This window comes from Ornithorhynchus anatinus, chromosome 2 (assembly GCF_004115215.2).
Source record: "Ornithorhynchus anatinus isolate Pmale09 chromosome 2, mOrnAna1.pri.v4, whole genome shotgun sequence".
NCBI lineage: Eukaryota > Metazoa > Chordata > Mammalia > Monotremata > Ornithorhynchidae > Ornithorhynchus > Ornithorhynchus anatinus.
Window position 1 is genome coordinate 23606855 of NC_041729.1, and position 18114 is coordinate 23624968.

Consider the following 18114-nt stretch of genomic DNA (forward strand, 5'->3'; position numbering starts at 1 on the left):
TAGATAAAAGATAATCAGATCCCTCATGGGGCTCACAGTTTAAAGGAGGGAGAACAGGTATTGAATCTCCATTTTGCAAATTAGGTAACAGGCACAGAGAAGTTAAGTGACTTGCCCAGAGTCACACAGCAGTTACGAGGTAGAGCCGGGATTAGAATCCAAGACCTCTGACTCCCAGGCCCAGGCTCCTTCCTCTAGGCCACGCTGTTTCTGCTTTGCAACTGAATTTACTTCCTGTGCTCAGGACCCCACAAAACCTATCTTCCAAGGTAAATCAGTGCTTCATACAATCTCTCCATACAGTAAGTGGTTAATAATATTATTACTACTACTAAACCTGAGGCGTGCAGACAACCAGAAAAGTGAAATACATGTTTTCTCTTACTGCCATTTGGCTTTGAATCTTCAAAAGTAGACCAGATTAATCCTGTTCTATTTAGTAACTCCTGGAGAAAACCAGAATTACTTATCAGCGTCATCAATGATGTTTACTGAGCATTTACTATGTACAGAACACTGTACTTAAGCATTTGGGAGAGTACAGTGCATCAAAGTTGGTAGATAGGTTCCCTGCCCACAATGAGCGTACAGTCTAAAGGAAATAATGATAAAGCATGTATTCATCCAGGTGATGAAGGCTCCGCCAGCCTCCTCTATGCTTTGCCTCGTTGTGTTTGGTCATCTCGTGCGGGCTTCTTTTTCTACTTCCTGGATGCTGCTCAGCAATTTTTATGGGCTTCTTGGCAAAACCTGATGGGCTCTGTATAAAAATGGGTAAGCCTACTTTTCCCGAAGCAGGAAAATCCATTTTTGACTGATACTTCCCCGGGCCAAAACCTCAGACTGACATGTATGTTGCAGTACGTTGGGTTAACCCTTACAAACAGGACCAATGATTTTTGGAGCCACGAACCACCAAGCAAACCCTCCCCAGAAGCCCCGAAATCCATATATCTTCCTGACTGCCTGACAGGATGCCAGACTTTATCACATCCCTGTCCCTCTTACCAACCCTCCTGGGCAGCAGCTATCACTTGGGCCAATTAGCCCTCAAGCTAATCAGAAGTGATGTCAAGGATGTTTCCTCATGGAATGATCCCAGTGTAGTCTTGTTCATCCAGATCATCATTGTCAACATTAGTGGAATTTATGAGTACTTACTGTGTGCAGAGCACTGTGCGAAGTACTTTGGAGTATGCAGTATTTGGAGTTGGCAGACATGTTCCCTGCCCACAGTGAGCCTGCAGTCTAGAGATGGATAGGAGTGGGCAGTACCTGAGGTACAGAAACCCAAATAATGGACATTTAAATGGGTCCCAATAGGGAGAGATTGTTTTTCTTAACATCCAGGCAGGACAAAGCCAACTAGCGACTCAATAGTGGCAGTAGGTAATTTCTAAGAATTTTACTATTGGTATTATTATTATATTTAAGCACTTACTATGTGCCAAGAACTATACTAAGCATTGGACTGGATACAAGGAAATCGGATTGGACACAGTCGCTGTCCCGCATGGGCTCACAGTCTTAATCCTCATTTTACAGATGAGGTAACTGAGGCCCAGAGAAATGACTTGCCCAAGGCACACAGCACACAATTGGCGGAGCCGGGATTAGAACCCATGACCTGTTGGCTCCCAGGCCTGTGATCTCTCCACTATGCCATGCTGATCCAAACATGCTGTAAGATAGAAAAAAATGATACCAATAACTGGCTTCCAGATAAATCGAGGCTGGTTAACCAAGGTTGTAAATGTACCCTGCCAGCAAGACTTCAACTTAACGCTTCTCAGTCCTGAGCTGAAGTGGAACTAAAATACGCATGGCAAATGCCCCTCTTATCAACTTGCTGATAGTAGTAATAGCATTTATTAAGCACTTACTCTACAAGGAGCAATTGTACTAAGCCCTGGGAAGGAATACACAGGTGGAAATTGGTACATCAGCAATCATCATCAACAACAGTATGCTTGACATTATTTCAAATGAGCATTAGATTTGCCCAGTAGCATCACAGCTGCGGTGAGACTAGAAGTCGAGAGTTGTACCAGGAAACAGCCTCAGAGTAGGCTAGTTGTTGTTTGGGAAATGAAAGCTGAATTCTGGTTGTATAGCTCTACCATCAGCCGTGGGGCAGTCTCCATGGTCTTTGATTGGAGCAAAACTGTATTTCATGAGTTTGGGCTACCATCTAAGTACAGATTGGACATGTTCTGTAGCACTAAACTCTTCTCAGAACTGCGCTCACATATATGTTGTTTAGGATTTAAAACTATGTGGTATGAGTCTAAGGATATTTTGGGAAGGAAGAGCTGAGCCCAACGCAATGTAAATCAGGCATTTGGTAAATTTCCTTTTCGCTGTCTTCCAACCCTCTCCTCTGACTCGTTCCCCCAAGCGTTCTCCCTTTCTTTCTCTCTCTCCTCTTCCTCTGTCTTCTTTCTACCCCCAGCCTTCCTCTCTTTCCCCACTGCTCTTCCGCTCATGGCTCTCAGTTCTTCATCCTTCTTATTTTTGCATATCCCTTTTTTTAAAAAAAAAAAAAAAGAAAAGCCTTCTGTGAATTATTTTCATCTTGAAGTGAGACTGAGGCCAAGTGATACATAGCCTTCATTAGTGATCCATTAAAGCAGGTAGGCCCTGGCCCTGAGAGGGAGGTTTTTAAAAAATTATAGTAATTTTAATTTTGTGCTTTAGTCAGTTGTATTTATTGAGTGTTTGCTGTGTGCAGAGCACTGTACTAAGCACTTGGAAGAGTACAACGATGTAACAGACACGTTCCCTGCCCTCAATGAGCTCAAAGTCTCTAGACTTTAAGAAACCTCTAGGTTTCTTATCCTCTAGGTTTCCTTATCCTGGACATTTTGGTTTGTTTCCTGGGAAGGAATTGTTACCCACTTTTTCAAAAGGCTGGAAAAAGCTAAATCTTAGTGAGCATATGGTAAACTGGTTTTCAATAGGTTTACTTCTGATGTGGTTAATCAAGCAATAAATCAGTAGTATTTATTGAGCAGAACACTGTGTGCAGAACACTGTACTCATCATTTGGGAAAGTGCAATACAATAAAGATGATGATGGTGTCAACTAACCGAATTTATTAAGTGTAAAATGCATGTCACTGAGAGCTTGCAAAATAACTTTAGGTGTAATAATAATAATGATAGCATTTGTTAAGCAGTTACTGTGTGCCAAGCACTGTTCTAAGCACTGGGGGGGGGTACAAGGTAATCAGGTTGTCCCACATGGGGCTCACAGTCTTCATCCCCATTTTCCAGATGAGGGAAATGAGGCACAGAGGAGTTAAGTGACTTGCCCAAAGTCACACAGCTGACAAGTGGCAGAGCCAAAATTAGAACCCACATCCTCGGACTCCCAAGCCCAGGCTCTTTCCACTGAGCCACAAGAGGGTACATGGTGGCAGGAGCACGGTCATGTAATGGAGAGCAAAGAAACCTGCAAAAATTGCTAGTATCAGTTCTGTGATAAAGTACCAGCCTTTGTGGCTCAGTGATCAAACGGATTACTTTTTCTTTTCCTGGTTTTCATTATATCTTTTCTTTCCTGCATCGTTAAAAATAGAATGCCAAAACTACTAGGTTTTCCCAGGATTTTCACACAGGATTACCAAAGTCCGGTCCATTCTGCAACACTTAAGCATACTAATGCCCGTGAGTTCAGAGCACTTTTAGCCAAACTGATATCAATTTTATTGCTGGGGTATTTAGTACCTTCCCGTTAAAATCTTTCAGAGTAGACTTTGGCAATGGCAGTTCTGATTATTTTCCTATCCACGAAACTGGTACTGTTTCTGCCATCTGGAGGTCTTAGAAAAATCAGTCATTGAATACATCAGCATGCAATCACTCAACCTCCTAAAGCACGGTAGTTGCATTTTGCAGTTACCCAGAAATCGCTTTGTGTCGATCAGTGTTTGTGCTAAATAAGGGGTTAGGGGAAAGATTGTGTGAGAACAAGTGACAGAATACACTGCCTCTATCACAGCGGCTGAATTTCAAGATGGTTGTGTAAATTGAAAGCATGTTTCAAGTAGCTGGTATTTTCCAAATTTTTCTCTGACACTTCTCTAGCACATTAACTCAAACCAGTTTGCAGCAGCTTAAAGTTACAGTGGGATGCCTTTGATTCTGCTCGAAACAAGCAAGCATTCCTGTGTCATAGTCTAACCAGTCCATGAAAGAGCCCGGGCTTGGGAGTCAGAGGTCATGGGTTCTAATCCCGGCTCTGCCACTTGTCAGCTGTCTGACTTTGAGCAAGTCACTTCTCCGTGCCTCAGTTCCCTCATCTGTAAAATGGGGAATAAGACTGTGAGCCCCATGTGGGACAACCTGATCACTATGTATCTACCCTAACGCTGAGAACAGTGCTCTGCACATAGTAAGTGCTTAAATACCATCATTATTATTATTATTATGGCACTGTGTTCTTCTGTTGCTTTTTGTCCAAATTGCCCATTAAAACATCGTATTCTTCCAGGAATGCTTGTTTTCAGAACTATTTGGTCTTTTACTTTCTTGCCAATACTAATGATGTTATTTATCAAGCACTTATTATATGCCAAGCATTGAACTAACCAGAGGGTAGATACAAGATAAATCAGATCAGACACAGTCCTGGTCTCACATGGGGCTCATAGTCTATGAGAACATGGACCCCTCGATCCTCTTTACGTGCATTTTATGTGTGGTGGAATGATTTGCACCCACTTTTGACTGTCAACACAAAGTACAGAATTCCTGTATTAGACACAGGCCTAAGTGTTCTTCTTGGGTACTGAGTATATACTGATACTGGTGCACTCTTCGCAGAGCAACAGAAATCTGCTTATTAGTGTGAAAAATTTTATTTCTAGGCATTACAAATGTGCTATTAATTTCTAGGTTCAATAGGGGCTAGTCTACAGTCTAGCCCCCTAGCCTGTAAGATCACCAAGACCTGCTGGGCTCACCATTGTAATATTGCCAAGATCCTCCCTTTTCCACCCAAACGGCGATCTTACTGTTACAGGCTCTTATAATATCCCGGCTGGATTATTATGTCAGCCTTCTCTCTGATCTCCCTTCTTCCTGTCTCTCCCCGCTCCAGTCTATTCTTCATTCCGCTGCCCAGCTCATCTTCCTGCAGAAACGCTTTGGGCATGTCACTCCCCTCCTCAAAAACCCTCCAGTGGTTGCCTATCAACCGCCGCATGAAACAAAAACTTCTCACTCTAGGTTTCAAGGCTCTCCATCGCTTTGCCCCCTCCTACCTCTCCTCCCTTCTCTCTTTCTACTGCCCACCCCGTAGGCTCCGCTCCTCTGCCGCCCACCTCCTCACCGTCCCCCGTTCTCTCCTATCCCGCCGTCGACCCCTGGCCCATGTCCTCCCGCTGTCCTGGAATGCCCTCCCTCCTGACCTCCGCCAAACTAACTCTCTTCCCCTCTTCAAGCCCTACTGAGAGCGCACCTCCTCCAAGAGGCCTTCCCACACTGAGCTTCCCCTTTTCCCTCTGCTCCCTCTCTGCCCCCCCTTCACCTCCCCTCAGCTAAGCCCCCTTTCCCCCGCTTTCCCTCTGCTCCTCCCCCCCTCCCTTCCCCTCCCCTCAGCGCTGTGCTCGTCCGCTCATTTGAATATATTTTTATTACCCTATTTATTTTGTTAATGAGATGTACATCCCCTTGATTCTACTTATTGCTGTTGTTTTTGTCTGTCTCCCCCGATTAGACTGTAAGCCCGTCATTGGGCAGGGATTGTCCCTATCTGTTGCCGAATTGTACATTCCAAGCGTTTAGTATAGTGCTGTGCATATAGTAAGTGCTCAATAAATACTACTGAATGAATGAATGAATGAATGATTGTGGGCAAAGACTATGCCTGTTATATTGTTTTATTGTACTCTCCCAAGTGCTTACAATTCTCTGCACACAGTAAGTGCCCTATAAATACAACTTATTGATTGAATCAGATGTTATTTTTTTATGTAGCCGGTGGGAAAAGGAAGATACTGAATCCTGAAGTGCATTGCTAGACATACCAAATTATAGATTATAATAATAATAATGCTGGTATTTGTTATGTGCTTACTATGTGCCAAGCACTGTTCTAAGTGCCGGGGTAGATACAAGGTTATCAGGTTGTCCCACGTGGGGCTCACAGTCATAGTCCCCATTTTACAGGTGAGATAACTAAGGCACAGAGAAGTGAAGTGACTTGCCCAAAGACACACAGCCAAGTGGCAGAGTCGGGATTCGAACCCACCACCACAGATGGGATTTGTGTGTGTTTAAGCACCCTTGGTGCACTTACAAAACCAGCAGCTTAGTAATAAAGCCATCAAAACTTTTAAAGTTGCCTTTCCACTCTTACCCAAAACATTCAGCACACTTCAAATAAAGGATTAAGATTTTTTTCATCAGTGCAGAGAAATTTATACAAAATTCTAATTTTGGAAGTTGGCAGATTTCTCTTATTAGGCAGTGAGAGAAATAAAGCATTAATGGAACTGGACAGTATACGTCGAGCTCTAAATTTACTTGATTTTTTTAAAAAGAATTAGCCAAAAGAAGGCTTAGCTCTTAGAAATGCTAGAAAGCTCAGTGCTGAATTAATACTTCCTTTTCTCCTCACCTCTCCCTTTCAAGTTCCTGTTTGCCGTCTTCCTCCTCCATGGGCTGGAACACAGGTGTATCCAAGCCTTCCGTCATGTAAGGGGCTGTTGCGAGGGCTCTGTTTGTCTAGGTGACTGATATTACTTGCCTTTTTAGGATTGTCCATTATGGTAAATTTTTAAGAAACAACGCATACCAGTTGTACTGTTATTAGCCCTAACCTGCCATTTTTGTGCTTTTTCCTTTCTGCTTCAGCTTTGTTGTGTTACCACATGTGCCTCCCCCAGGCATAGATGCTTCCAGCACCGAAGGCAATAACATGAGGTAAATCAAGGCTCTCTCCTCTGGACAGAGAGATATATCGCACGGAAGTGTGAAAAAGTCAGCTAGGAAATGATTATTGCAACAGTGCTACTGGTGCAGGGGTTTTGTTGCTTCTTAAAAAGCAGACGAACCAGCCATGGTAATAGGTATCCTCAGTTAAGTGATTTTTCAACTTTATTTTTCCTTATTCAGTCTCCTTCGTTCTCAGAAAGCAAAAAAACTTCATCTGACCCAAAGCCATTTGTTTAGCCACACCTTCAAAATAAGACTTCTGCCTGCACCTCAACTGAGGGGCCTATAAACTGGAGTTACTTCATTCATTCAGTGGTACTTACTGAGTGCTTACTGTGTGCAGAGCACTTGTACTAAGCACTTCCAAAGTACAATTCCGCAATAGAGACAGTCCCTGCCCACACCGGGCTTATAGTCTAGAAGGGGGAAGACAGGCATCAAAAGAAGTAAACAGGCATCAATATAAATAAATAGAATTCTACTTATGTAGAACTGTGATTTACAGAATTACTAACCTATGCCTAATTGAAGTCACTGTCCGAATTCCAGAAGGGAACAAAAAGGGTTTTTAATTGTAGCCACTCTCTCTGAAAATAGACCTGAACGTAGGACAAGTGGGATATATAAAGCAGCTTAGTTCCATACCGTTCTCAGCCATGTGTAGAATATATTTGAGGTGTGTTTCTTGCAGAGATTAGGTGTGTTTCTTGGGTTATAATCTGTAATGCTTTTTCTTATCTCTTTTCCTCTTCCATGTATTTTAGGCTGGAACCTCCATTCTCTGCTCTGCTACCAAAGTCGTGTTTAGCTCCAGAACCAACTTTAATAACACACAGACTTTCAGCCTCCAACTTCCAGGTTCCTCCATTTGACGAGCTTGATGTCTCCACTCCTGAGTGCCCCGTGCCACAAAATGGTACCCAACAGAAAGAGGTAAATGGGCAATGTTTCCGGCCAGTATCTGCGGAAGTGTATATTGTCATGGTCCTGCTAATATAACTGTGGTAATAGTAAGGTTCAACTAAAATCAAACATAATCAGTGCTTTATGGGCCCTCAGATTTACCGATGTTTGAGTGTTGTTATGCCAATCCAAAAAGTTCATTGGCATTTTTGATTTTAAAAAAAGGTTTTTCAGTTCCTTGACTCTTAAATGCACCATTTGAAAGTGTGAGGAATTCAGAGAGAGCTTTCAATTTTACCCTTATCAACTTCCTCCATACCTACTCTCTCCCCAAATGCTAAAGGGACTCCCTTTGGCCTGCTTCCCCATGAACTTGCGACTTTTTGTTTGTAGTACAGCCCATATCGATTTCATCATCCATATTGTGGTTCATGGTGGTTTTCTTGACTGACCTCAAATTAGAGCCCCACGCAGGCTTGGCGTTACGCTTTTTTATGGTATCTGTTAAGCACTTACTCTGTGCCAAACACTGTTCTAAGCGCTGGGGTAGGTACAAGTTAATTCGGTTGGACACAGTCCCTGTCCCGAATGAGGTTCATGGTCTAAGTAGAAGGGAAAATGGGCATTTAATCCCATTTTACAGTTGAAGGAAATGAGGCACAGAGAAGTTAAGTGACTTGCCCAAGGTCACCCAGCTAACAATTGGCAGAGCTGGGATTAGAACCCAAGTCTTTCTGACTCCCAGGCCTGTGGTCTTTGTACCAGACCACACTGTTTCTCCTAGGCTTCAGACCAGAGAGCGGAAACATGACCCAGGCTTTTATCTGGGGCTGGGGGGGCGGTGAGGGCTCATGTCCCATTCCGTTCAATATGCTGGCATTCCCAAGGGAACTTCCAGATCAATCTCCCCTTTTCCCTCTGCTCCCTCTGCTCCCCCTCTACCCCCCCCTTCACCTCTCCTCAGCTAAGCCCTCTTTTCCCCCCTTTCCCTCTGCTCCTCCCCCCTTCCCCTCCCCCCAGCACTGTACTCGTCCGCTCAACTCTATATATTTTCATTACCCTATTTATTTTGTTAATGAGATGTACATCACCTTGATTCTATTTATTTGCTATTGTTTTAATGAGATGTTCATCCCCTCGATTCTATTTATTGCTATTGTTTTTGTCTGTCCGTCTCCCCCGATTAGACTGTAAGCCCGTCAAAGGGCAGGGACTGTCTCTGTTACCGATTTGTACATTCCAAGCACTTAGTCCAGTGCTCTGCACATCGTAAGCGCTCAATAAATACTATTGAATGAATGAATGAATTTTTTGAATGCTTACTGTGAGCAGTGCACTGTATTAACCACTTGGTTGAGTACAGAGTCGGTAGACACATTCCCTACCCATAACGAGCTTCCAGTCTAGAGGGAGATACTTTGGATTTTGCCTGGGGTATCTCACCTGTGCTCTCCAGCACTGCTCCCAGACTAAAGTCACCCAGGTAATTGTAGAACAGACTAGGATGCCATTGCCAGCTTTCTCCAAAGTAGGGACCGGCTCCATCTGAACTGTGACTCTCAGATCACTAAGAGCCACTCTGATGGCTAGAGCCAGATAGATAGGAATTTCCCTTCAACCACGGTTTCCCTGGGCTCCGTGGGCCCAGCACTCAACTTGTACCCTGTCGCCTGACCCATCATTTGATTTGATTTCTTTTTCCTCAGTGCCTTCTGGCCTGAAACTTATAATAATTATCATGATGGTATTTGTTAAGCACTTAATAATAATAATAATAATGTTGGTATTTGTTAAGCGCTTACTATGTGCTGAGCACTGTTCTAAGCACTGGGGTAGATGCAAGGTAATCAGGTTGTTCCATGTGAGGCCCACAGTCTTAATCCCCATTTTACAGATGAGGTAACTGAGGCACTGAGAAGTTACGTGACTCGCCCGAAGTCACACAGCTGACAGGTGGCGGAGCAGGGATTAGAACCCATGACCTCTGACTCCTAAGCCCGTGCTCTTTCCACTGAGCCACGCTGCTTATTATGTGCCACTGGGGTAGATACAAATTTATCAGGTTGGACACAGACCCTGTCCCACATGGGACTCACACTTTTAATCCCCATTTTAAAGATGAGGGAACTGAGGCCCCGAGAAGTGAAGTGACTTGCCCAGGCTCACACAGCAGACGTGTGGCGGAGCCGGTATTAGAACCCAGGACCTACCCACCCCCTCGTCCGATTTCGGCATGACGGCAGGGGACTGGGGAAGGGAGGAGGGAATCCATTGAGCAAGGATTCCTCCTTTCCTCCCCTCCCGCTCCCTTACTGCTGCACAGGCTAGGATGTCCCCCACTCGCCCCTCTCTTCACCCACTGATCTCTGAAAAATAAATGTGGGGGGAGAAGGGAGTATCCCCAGTCCTGGAGCCCACCGGCTCAGGGCACCAGGTAGGCCCTTTTTCCATCTTTGCTCTTAACCTATAGCTAGGTGGCTGGGGTTTTCTCATCACACACTAAAGATCCAGGGTTCCCCACCTAGGTGGCCAGATCCAAGAAAATGGGGCCCAACACCTGCGCCTCCTCTCTAAAGCGATCAAGAAATCTAGAGAAGCAGCATGGCTCAGTGGAAAGAGCACGGGCTTTGGAGTCAGAGATCATGGGTTCGAATCCCAGCTCTGCCACTTGTCAGCTATGTGACTTCGGGCAAGTCACTTACCTTCTCTATGCCTCAGTCACCTCATCTGTAAAACGGAGATTAAGATTGTGAGCCTCACGTGGGACAACCTGATGACCCTGTATCTACCCCAGCGCTTAGAACAGTGCTCTGTGCATAGTAAGCACTTAACAAATACCAACATTATTAAAGCGGGGCACGCTTAAGGAAAGCACAGACCGCCCTCCAACAACCCCACTTTAGTAAAATCCATACTGTAGCTTACCTTGACCCAACCCAGCGTATACCATATTGTAGCGTAGACAACTGCTTTCAGCAATGCAGCACCCTCTGCCCAGATTGACCCGTTGTCGGAAGGACGTTCCCTACTTCCCCAACAGCGTTCTTCCCACGATGCAGAGTGAGAGCACGTGTTGTGGGAGAACCGACCGTATCTGGGAGTCTCCGTAACACACTCATTCTTTCCCCTTACCTGAAGTCGAAGCAGACTCTACACTCCTGAAGTTCAAGCCCCAGGATTTTTCTAGGACCTTCAGAGCTCCTTGAGGGAAAAAGGAGCAGAAAAATGGATGACAGTCCTAATACATGCATGATCAATTTTTTTTGTTCTTTAGATCTAAAAATATCTTAGCTTCTGGCTGCTCATATAATAAAATGAAACCGTGATTGCCTAGGAAGACACCAAATTTTCCAGAGGTAGCTTGCCAGTTGTAGAATGTCCATGTAGACACAATACATCACTGTAGTTTTCAAAATTTTGAGTATAAGATTTTATTTGATAACCGAGAGTGCCCCCCCCCCATCTCAGGGTGGCACCTGGAGAGTTTCCAGTACTCTAGCAGTCACAGCTACAGGAAGGAGAGTCGAGCAGAGGCCTATCCATTCCATTCCTAGCTTGGGCAGTGGCTACCTAGTGGAAGGCGATCCGCTACAAGTCAAAACCCACCTGTGCTGGGCAGCAGCAGTATGGGAGAGAGTTCAAGGGTGGAGATTCATTTATTGCGCGGAAGGAGACAGCGGTAAACCGCTTCCGTATTTTGACCAAGAAAACTCTACGGATACGCTACAGGAACGATTGCGGATGGAAGTGGGGCATTCCGGGAGAGGTTGTGTCTATGGCGTCGCTATGGGTTGGACACGACTCGACAGCGTAAGACCAAACAACAAACAGAGAGTGCAGCTCTCTGTGTAACCCAGCTGCCGCTACTTAATCTAAGCTGTGTTGCCCCAGGGGCCAAAGTGGTATAATAATAATAATATTTATGGTACTTGTTAAGCACTTACTGTGTGCCAAGGACTGTTCTAAATTAGGGTTAGATATATGTTACTCAGGTTAGACCCAGTCACACTCTTGATTCCCGTTTTACACGTGAAGTAACTGAGGCACAGAGAAGTTGAGTGACTTGCCCAAGGTCACCCAGCAGACATGTGGCAGAGCCGGGATTAGAACCCAGGTTTTTCTGACTCCTGGGCCCGTGCTGTATCCACTAAACCGTGCAGCTTCGCGGGGAGCAAATAATTGCTTCATACAGCTAAACTATTTGCTTTTTCCGATCCCATCTCTCCTCCCTGCTCCTTGAAAATAGATGGAGCCCAAGAAGAAGCCCAAGAAGGTCTCTCAAATCCGGATCCGGAAGACCGTTCCTAAGCCAGACCCGAACCTCACCCCCATGGGGCTGCCTCGACCCAAAAGGTGAGCTCCTTCTCCGATCGATATACGAGACCTAAAACATAGAATTTCCTTTACTTCCGAATATTATCTGTCCTTTCTTCTATCTCAGCAGTTAAGTACACTCTAGAGCAATCCAAGCTTGAGCCATTCCACTTCCCATTGTGGAAAAAGCCTTGAGCTGAGGGTTTGGGGTTGAAGGAACGACTCTTAAGTACAGAGCATCAGCACTTGCTACAGTGCCTGGCACATAGTAGCCAAATACCATACAAAAAAAGCCCAAATACCATTTAAAAAAAAAACAAGAAAAAAAACCTGTGCTGTTCTCTGTGCAGTTCTACACCCCATGAAGAGGAGACGTAATTTTCAGCAAATACCACATAAGAGATTGTAAAGGGACCTGGGATCTGGCAATTTAGATAATATTAGGAGAAAATTTTGCCAATATCCTTTCTAGGGATATGACCCTATAATAATAATAATAAAAATGGTGGTATTTGTTGTTAAGTACTTACTAAGTGCCAAGCAGTTAGTTCAGTGCCAAGGTAGATACAAGATAATCAGGTGGGACACAGTCCTGTCCCACATGGGGCTCACAGTCTAAAGGGAGGGAGAAAGATATTGGATCCCCATTTTACAGATGAGAAAATTGCAGCCCAGAGAAGTTAAGTGACTTGCCTGAAGTCACAGAGCTGGGATTAGAACCCAATTCCTCTGACTCCCAGGCCTGTGCTCTTAACTTAAGAAGTTGATGATGCTATAAACTGACTTTTGCATGAAAGCGAAATTCATCTGTTTCTGTTCTTTCAGGTTAAAGAAGAAAGAATTTAGTCTGGAAGAAATATACACCAACAAGAATTACAAGTCCCCTCCTGCAACCAGGTGAATTGTCCAAAACCGAAGAGAGAGTAGAAGGGAGCCCATATTGTTATATTGTACTTTCCCAAGTGCTTAGTACAGTGCTGTACACATAGTAAACTCTTAATAAATATGGCTGACTGATTAAAATTAGTGGTTCTGAGGCCCAGGGAGATTGAAAATATCCACCTCCGTTACTCTTGAGAAGAGTATATTCTGTTCCATAGGTTCTGGCCCTGGGAAATGTAGAAATGGATTTGAAATCCTTCCAAGGTGCCATCCTTAAGCCACGCTACTCGAGAGGTGGCAGATGGAGCAGAAGAGCCTGTTTGAGAAGTCCCTGATTAATTTTGTGTTGGCTTGGAGCTAAAAATAAGGCTTTGTTTGAGCTATACTATCTGCTGCTTGGGACCAGTGACCCTTTGAGTAGAAAGCTATTCTGCTCAGTTTCCTGCTAGCCTGCAGGCATCTATCCAATTAAAAATGTCCCCCCGACATTTCTTGGATCAAAGCACAAGAGGTTTAAATCATAGTGTGCGGAAGGTCATCTTGACCTAACCATTTGTCGTCACCCAGGCAAATGTGAAGTCCCAGGAGGCCAGCAATCTGAATGAACCTCAAGGATGCATCTCATTAGTCCTGCTTTTGTCTCCTCAATCCAGGAGTTTAGAGACCATCTTTGAGGAACCCAAGGAGCGAAATGGAGCACTCATCTCGGTGAGCCAGCAGAAGAGGAAGCGGATTCTGGAGTTCCAAGACTTCACCATCCCTCGGAAGAGGAGGGTCCGTGGGAAAGTCAAGGTGATGGGCAGCTTCACACGGGCCAAAAAGGCCGCACTGCAAGGCAGAGAGCTGGATGCCCTTCTCATTCAGAAGCTGATGGACCTAGAAGCTTTCTTTGCTGAAGAAGAGGAGAGGGAGCAAGGAGCAAGTTGCTGAGAAGAGTCGGTTGGTTGGGGACGGATGAGTTTCTTTAGGATTTTGTTTTTAACCTCCCGGGGAAAGGTTCTGAAAATCCCCATCACAGAATCCGCACTATCCAGCTACCTAGTGCGCAAATTTTGACCCTTCTGAATGGACAGTGGAATTGGGTTGCCTCCGTCCACTGTTGAGAGAACCTCAAGAAGGCTCTCCTTCCTCCCTGACCTCAACTGATATCCAACTCTCCTCCACAGTAATGTCTCTGGGAGAGGGAAGGAGCCAGACCCTCAATAACACTGGCTGTTTAGGACTTGGGGGAGATTTTGCACGTCCATTTAAAAGCCCAACATGGTTCACGACAGTGTTTTTTAGTCCAAGTATTTTAATTAGAGGCAGCTTACGTGGGAGGTGGACGAAATAGTTTGCTCTGGGGATACCCCTAGCTCATTTCCACAGGTGGAGAAAGACTTGGGGTTATGTTTTTTATTCCTTGAATCCATCTGCCCAAATCCTGGTTCCGTGTGTGTCTTCCCACCCCAGCTTTTGGAGTTTTGGGTCAGTAGTACCGGAGAAACCTGAGAAAGTCCCTTTCTAAATAAGTTGCACTTTTTAATGTTTTGAAGGTAGATTTTTTAAATTATTATTACTGGTGCATGTTGGGAGCCTTTTAAATGTGATTTTTGTTTTTTAAACTATTAAGGCAGACTTCCATATTTTAAGCAGATAGTTTTTTTTTCCAGTTTGTGGCATGTTTGACCCAGTTTATTGATTTATCATCATTAGGAACTGGAAACAAACTTTCCTTATTCATCAATTTTTAACAATCCTTTTGCCACCTGCAGAATTGCCCCGGTAAATGTTTGGGACTTGACCCAGAGAATTGGGCTCCCACAGTGAAATGGAATCGGCCCTCTAATAATTTTATTTGCATTGGATTAGAGCCGGGTTGTGGTGGGTTTTTTTCCCCTGTTCATTTATAAAAAAACAAGTATCAGGTGAGAGTTTTGTCCCCAAATTGAACTCAAGACAGATGTGTAACTGAGCTGTACTCAATGATGGGGGGGTTGTGGAAGAATTGCCCCCCAAGACTGCACTAATGGGAGAGCCATCTGCTTCAAGTGTAGGGTCAGGGATCATTAATGGCTTAAGATCCACTAATAATTATTAGTCATGGCGCCAGGAAATCATGCATCCGGCCCACTCCAGGGGAGCTGGGCTGTCCTCCGGCTGCCTTGTTAGATCTTACTTGAAATGTCCTAGAGGCAGCACTGGCCGTTAGTTGGTAGTTCATTGTTCAGAGCCTGTGAGTGTCTCCCGGGTAATGTCCACTCTCTAAGTCAATTAAGTCCCCAGTTTTTATTCCTCCTCCGCTTCAGCTAAGTACTGTTCTCCTCCAAAGTGACTTTTCCTACCTGCATGCAGGACAAGCAAGAGCGCTCAGAACTGCTATTCCTGAGGTCACGAAGTGGACCTGGTTTCCTCTTAAATCTTCGGGAGGCTCCAATGTTGAGGACTCATGGTGCTATAGAATGACCCTGCCAGAGCCCAAAGACAGTTATGATCTGTCCATCTGGAAGCCCAACCAGCTTAAATCCAGTTTTTCTTCTGTCCCCAGCCTTCAGCTGGGGCTCTGATCCCCTTGGGCCTTTCTTTTGTGGGTTGACCGACTGCCATACTGGGGAAACTGGAAGAATGAGGAGGATAAAATGTAGAGGCCTTGTTCTTCTTGAGTAAAGGAGGATAGGACTCTTTGTGCCCAGGAACCGTAGCATTTTTGCTACTGAAGTACAATCCCACAAGAGCATCTATGTAACCCCTCCAGATCTCCATCTTTCTAGGTCAGGGTTCCGTCCTCAACACTAAAGCTCATCCACGGTCCTCCTGTCGGGGGGAACTGGCCGGGCCAGGAAGCGGTTTATTGTCTTTTCAAGATGTCTCCAGCAAGGACCTGCTAAGACACCTGGTACCCAGCGAGCCACTTCCTGCTCCAAATGGCCAGATGTCTCTTGGGGTGATATGGTCCAGCTTGTGAGCGTGTGTGGGCAGCTGTGACTACACGTGCACGTGTCACGGGAGACGTAACTCACAGGATTGCTTGGGGATGGAACTCCTTCGGTTGGTTTGATGTATAGTAATGGGGAAGGAGGGAGTAATCTCAGGTCCAAACAGGGTTCTGCCTCTCATCTTTTTCTCAAGGTTTTTATTGTCTGTTTTATTTTTACCTCTTAACCAAACTATGTTTTGTCCCTTTCATTTTTCCTGGCTTCATAACTTCATTTTTCTGGTAGTCGGAACGTCCGGCACCTCATTCCTCCATTACAAGAGACTGTGTGTATTTTTTTTTTCCTTACTGACCTTACCTTCGGAAATTTCAACAGAGTGAGGTGCAGTAAAGAGATATGTAGCATTTGCCTTATTCAGAGCTGGAATGGCTCAGAAAAATCATGCTGTGAATCCCAAAACATGCTCCTCTGAGCTGTGAAAATCCTGATCCTTCATCACGATTTTGCCTGAAGGGTTCTCTCGCATGGTGCAGCTGTACTTCGGTTAGCTGAATTCTAAACCATACCATCTTAACAATATAAACTTCTGGCCTGATCCTCATTCTGCCAGGGGGCCAAGGTACAGGCTATTGTTAGCAGCAGCCTTAGGCTGCTTTAGATGCAGCGTAGCAAGAGCTCAAAGCAGGAGCTCTCAGCCTCCAAGCTTGTGATTTCATCTCACGCCACATCATGGGTGCATAGAGAAACCACGGAGGACCAACTTTTAGGCAGCCGCCTTGTGTGCCCCATCCGTCCCCCCTGAGTAAACATTTTGGTTTTCGGTAAGGTTTCCTCTGAGGTCTGTCGAAGGTCCTCGTCCGAACGGTGTCCCGAACAGCTGGGTCCAGAGCGTGTAGAAAAAAATTGACAGAAGTTGCCGGTGTTCTTTTCTGGGTCTCCTCCCATCAGGGAGCTCTGCCAAGTGAACTGAACTCCTTATTTACATCATAAGCTAACAAAAAAAGGCTTCATTTGACCAGAATCCAATTTCAATATTTCCACCTAAGCCCCGAGCCAAACGAGCGGCAAAGGCTACTCGGCGCATGCTTCCGTCCATCCAGCACTGTGTGTAAAATGGATGCTTGTAAGAGTTTTCACAAGGCCAGCAGCTGCCCGAATAAAGTGCTTCTGTGATGTGATAAAGAGTTCAGTGAAATTTGTACATTTTTGGGGTCACATGGACCTGAGTCATTCCCCCGCAGTTTTCATTTCTGTTTGGTAGTTTGTGACTCAAATTCCCTCTGTTGTGTGTGTTAATTTATGGAAATAAATTTTTTTTTGGAAACCTTTCTGATAGCGCCCTCAGCCTGTTCACTTTCGTGGATAAGAAAATAAGCGTGTTGTCCTCCGTTCTAAGCCGAGGACAAGAAGAGGAAAGAGTTTCCCCTTCATCGTCACCAGTTGTATCTATTGAGCACTTAACTATGTGCGGTCCTAACCGCGTGGGGGGAGGACAATACAAGAGTTGACAGACACATTCCATGCCCACAACTTCTGCATTCGTCGGAAGCTGATGGAAAAAAAATTCAAGCTGGAGCACCTAATGCTGTAGTTACAACGCATCTATAATGCAGAGAATAGCGTCCAGGCAGTTGACTTTTATCAGCATCTTTAACACGGTAACAGTGTAAACCATAGTGAAGAGATAACTCACTTTGCCACGGTAAGGGGCTTATGGTCTCGGTTTCGAAGGAGGGACCCTGCCATTCTTCTCTCCTTACCGGGGAGGTCATAACCAATGTCCAGTTAGAAGACTGCACTTCTGTTTATTCATTCAATAATACTTATTGAGCGCTTACTATGTACAGAGCACTGTACTCAGCGCTTGGAATGTACAGATCGGTAACAGAGACAGTCCCTGCCCTTCGACGGGCTTACAGTCTAATCGAGGTCCGTTTCAAAAGTCGAGTTTTTCATTGGAAATTAAAATTAGGTGTTGCTTCTCCAAAGATAAGCATGGGCCTCATCAGATATTCAGTTCCCGTATCCTGTGGATGACCGGAGGACTCCGAAAACTCCAAAAGCTGCCTCGAGAGAGAATTGGAACGCGCTCGGATCATCTCCATTCCCTGCTTCGCCCCTAGCCGGCCGGGAAGGATGTTCACCTCCCTCCCTTCCT

General features: G+C 45.0%; 1 protein-coding gene across 2 annotated transcripts in view; it reads left to right on the forward strand.

Annotated features, from left to right (window-relative positions):
* Positions 1 to 17286, forward strand: part of PRR14L (proline rich 14 like) — a 45178-nt gene extending 27892 nt beyond the window's left edge. For both annotated transcript variants that reach the window (XM_029053506.1, XM_029053528.2), the window contains 5 exons: positions 6862 to 6930; positions 7707 to 7875; positions 12092 to 12198; positions 12985 to 13056; positions 13695 to 17286. In XM_029053506.1, the coding sequence (XP_028909339.1) occupies positions 6862 to 6930; positions 7707 to 7875; positions 12092 to 12198; positions 12985 to 13056; positions 13695 to 13971 (694 nt within the window). In that variant the 3' untranslated portion in view covers positions 13972 to 17286. The remainder of the gene's footprint in view (positions 1 to 6861; positions 6931 to 7706; positions 7876 to 12091; positions 12199 to 12984; positions 13057 to 13694) is intronic.
* The last annotated feature ends 828 nt before the right edge of the window (positions 17287 to 18114 follow it).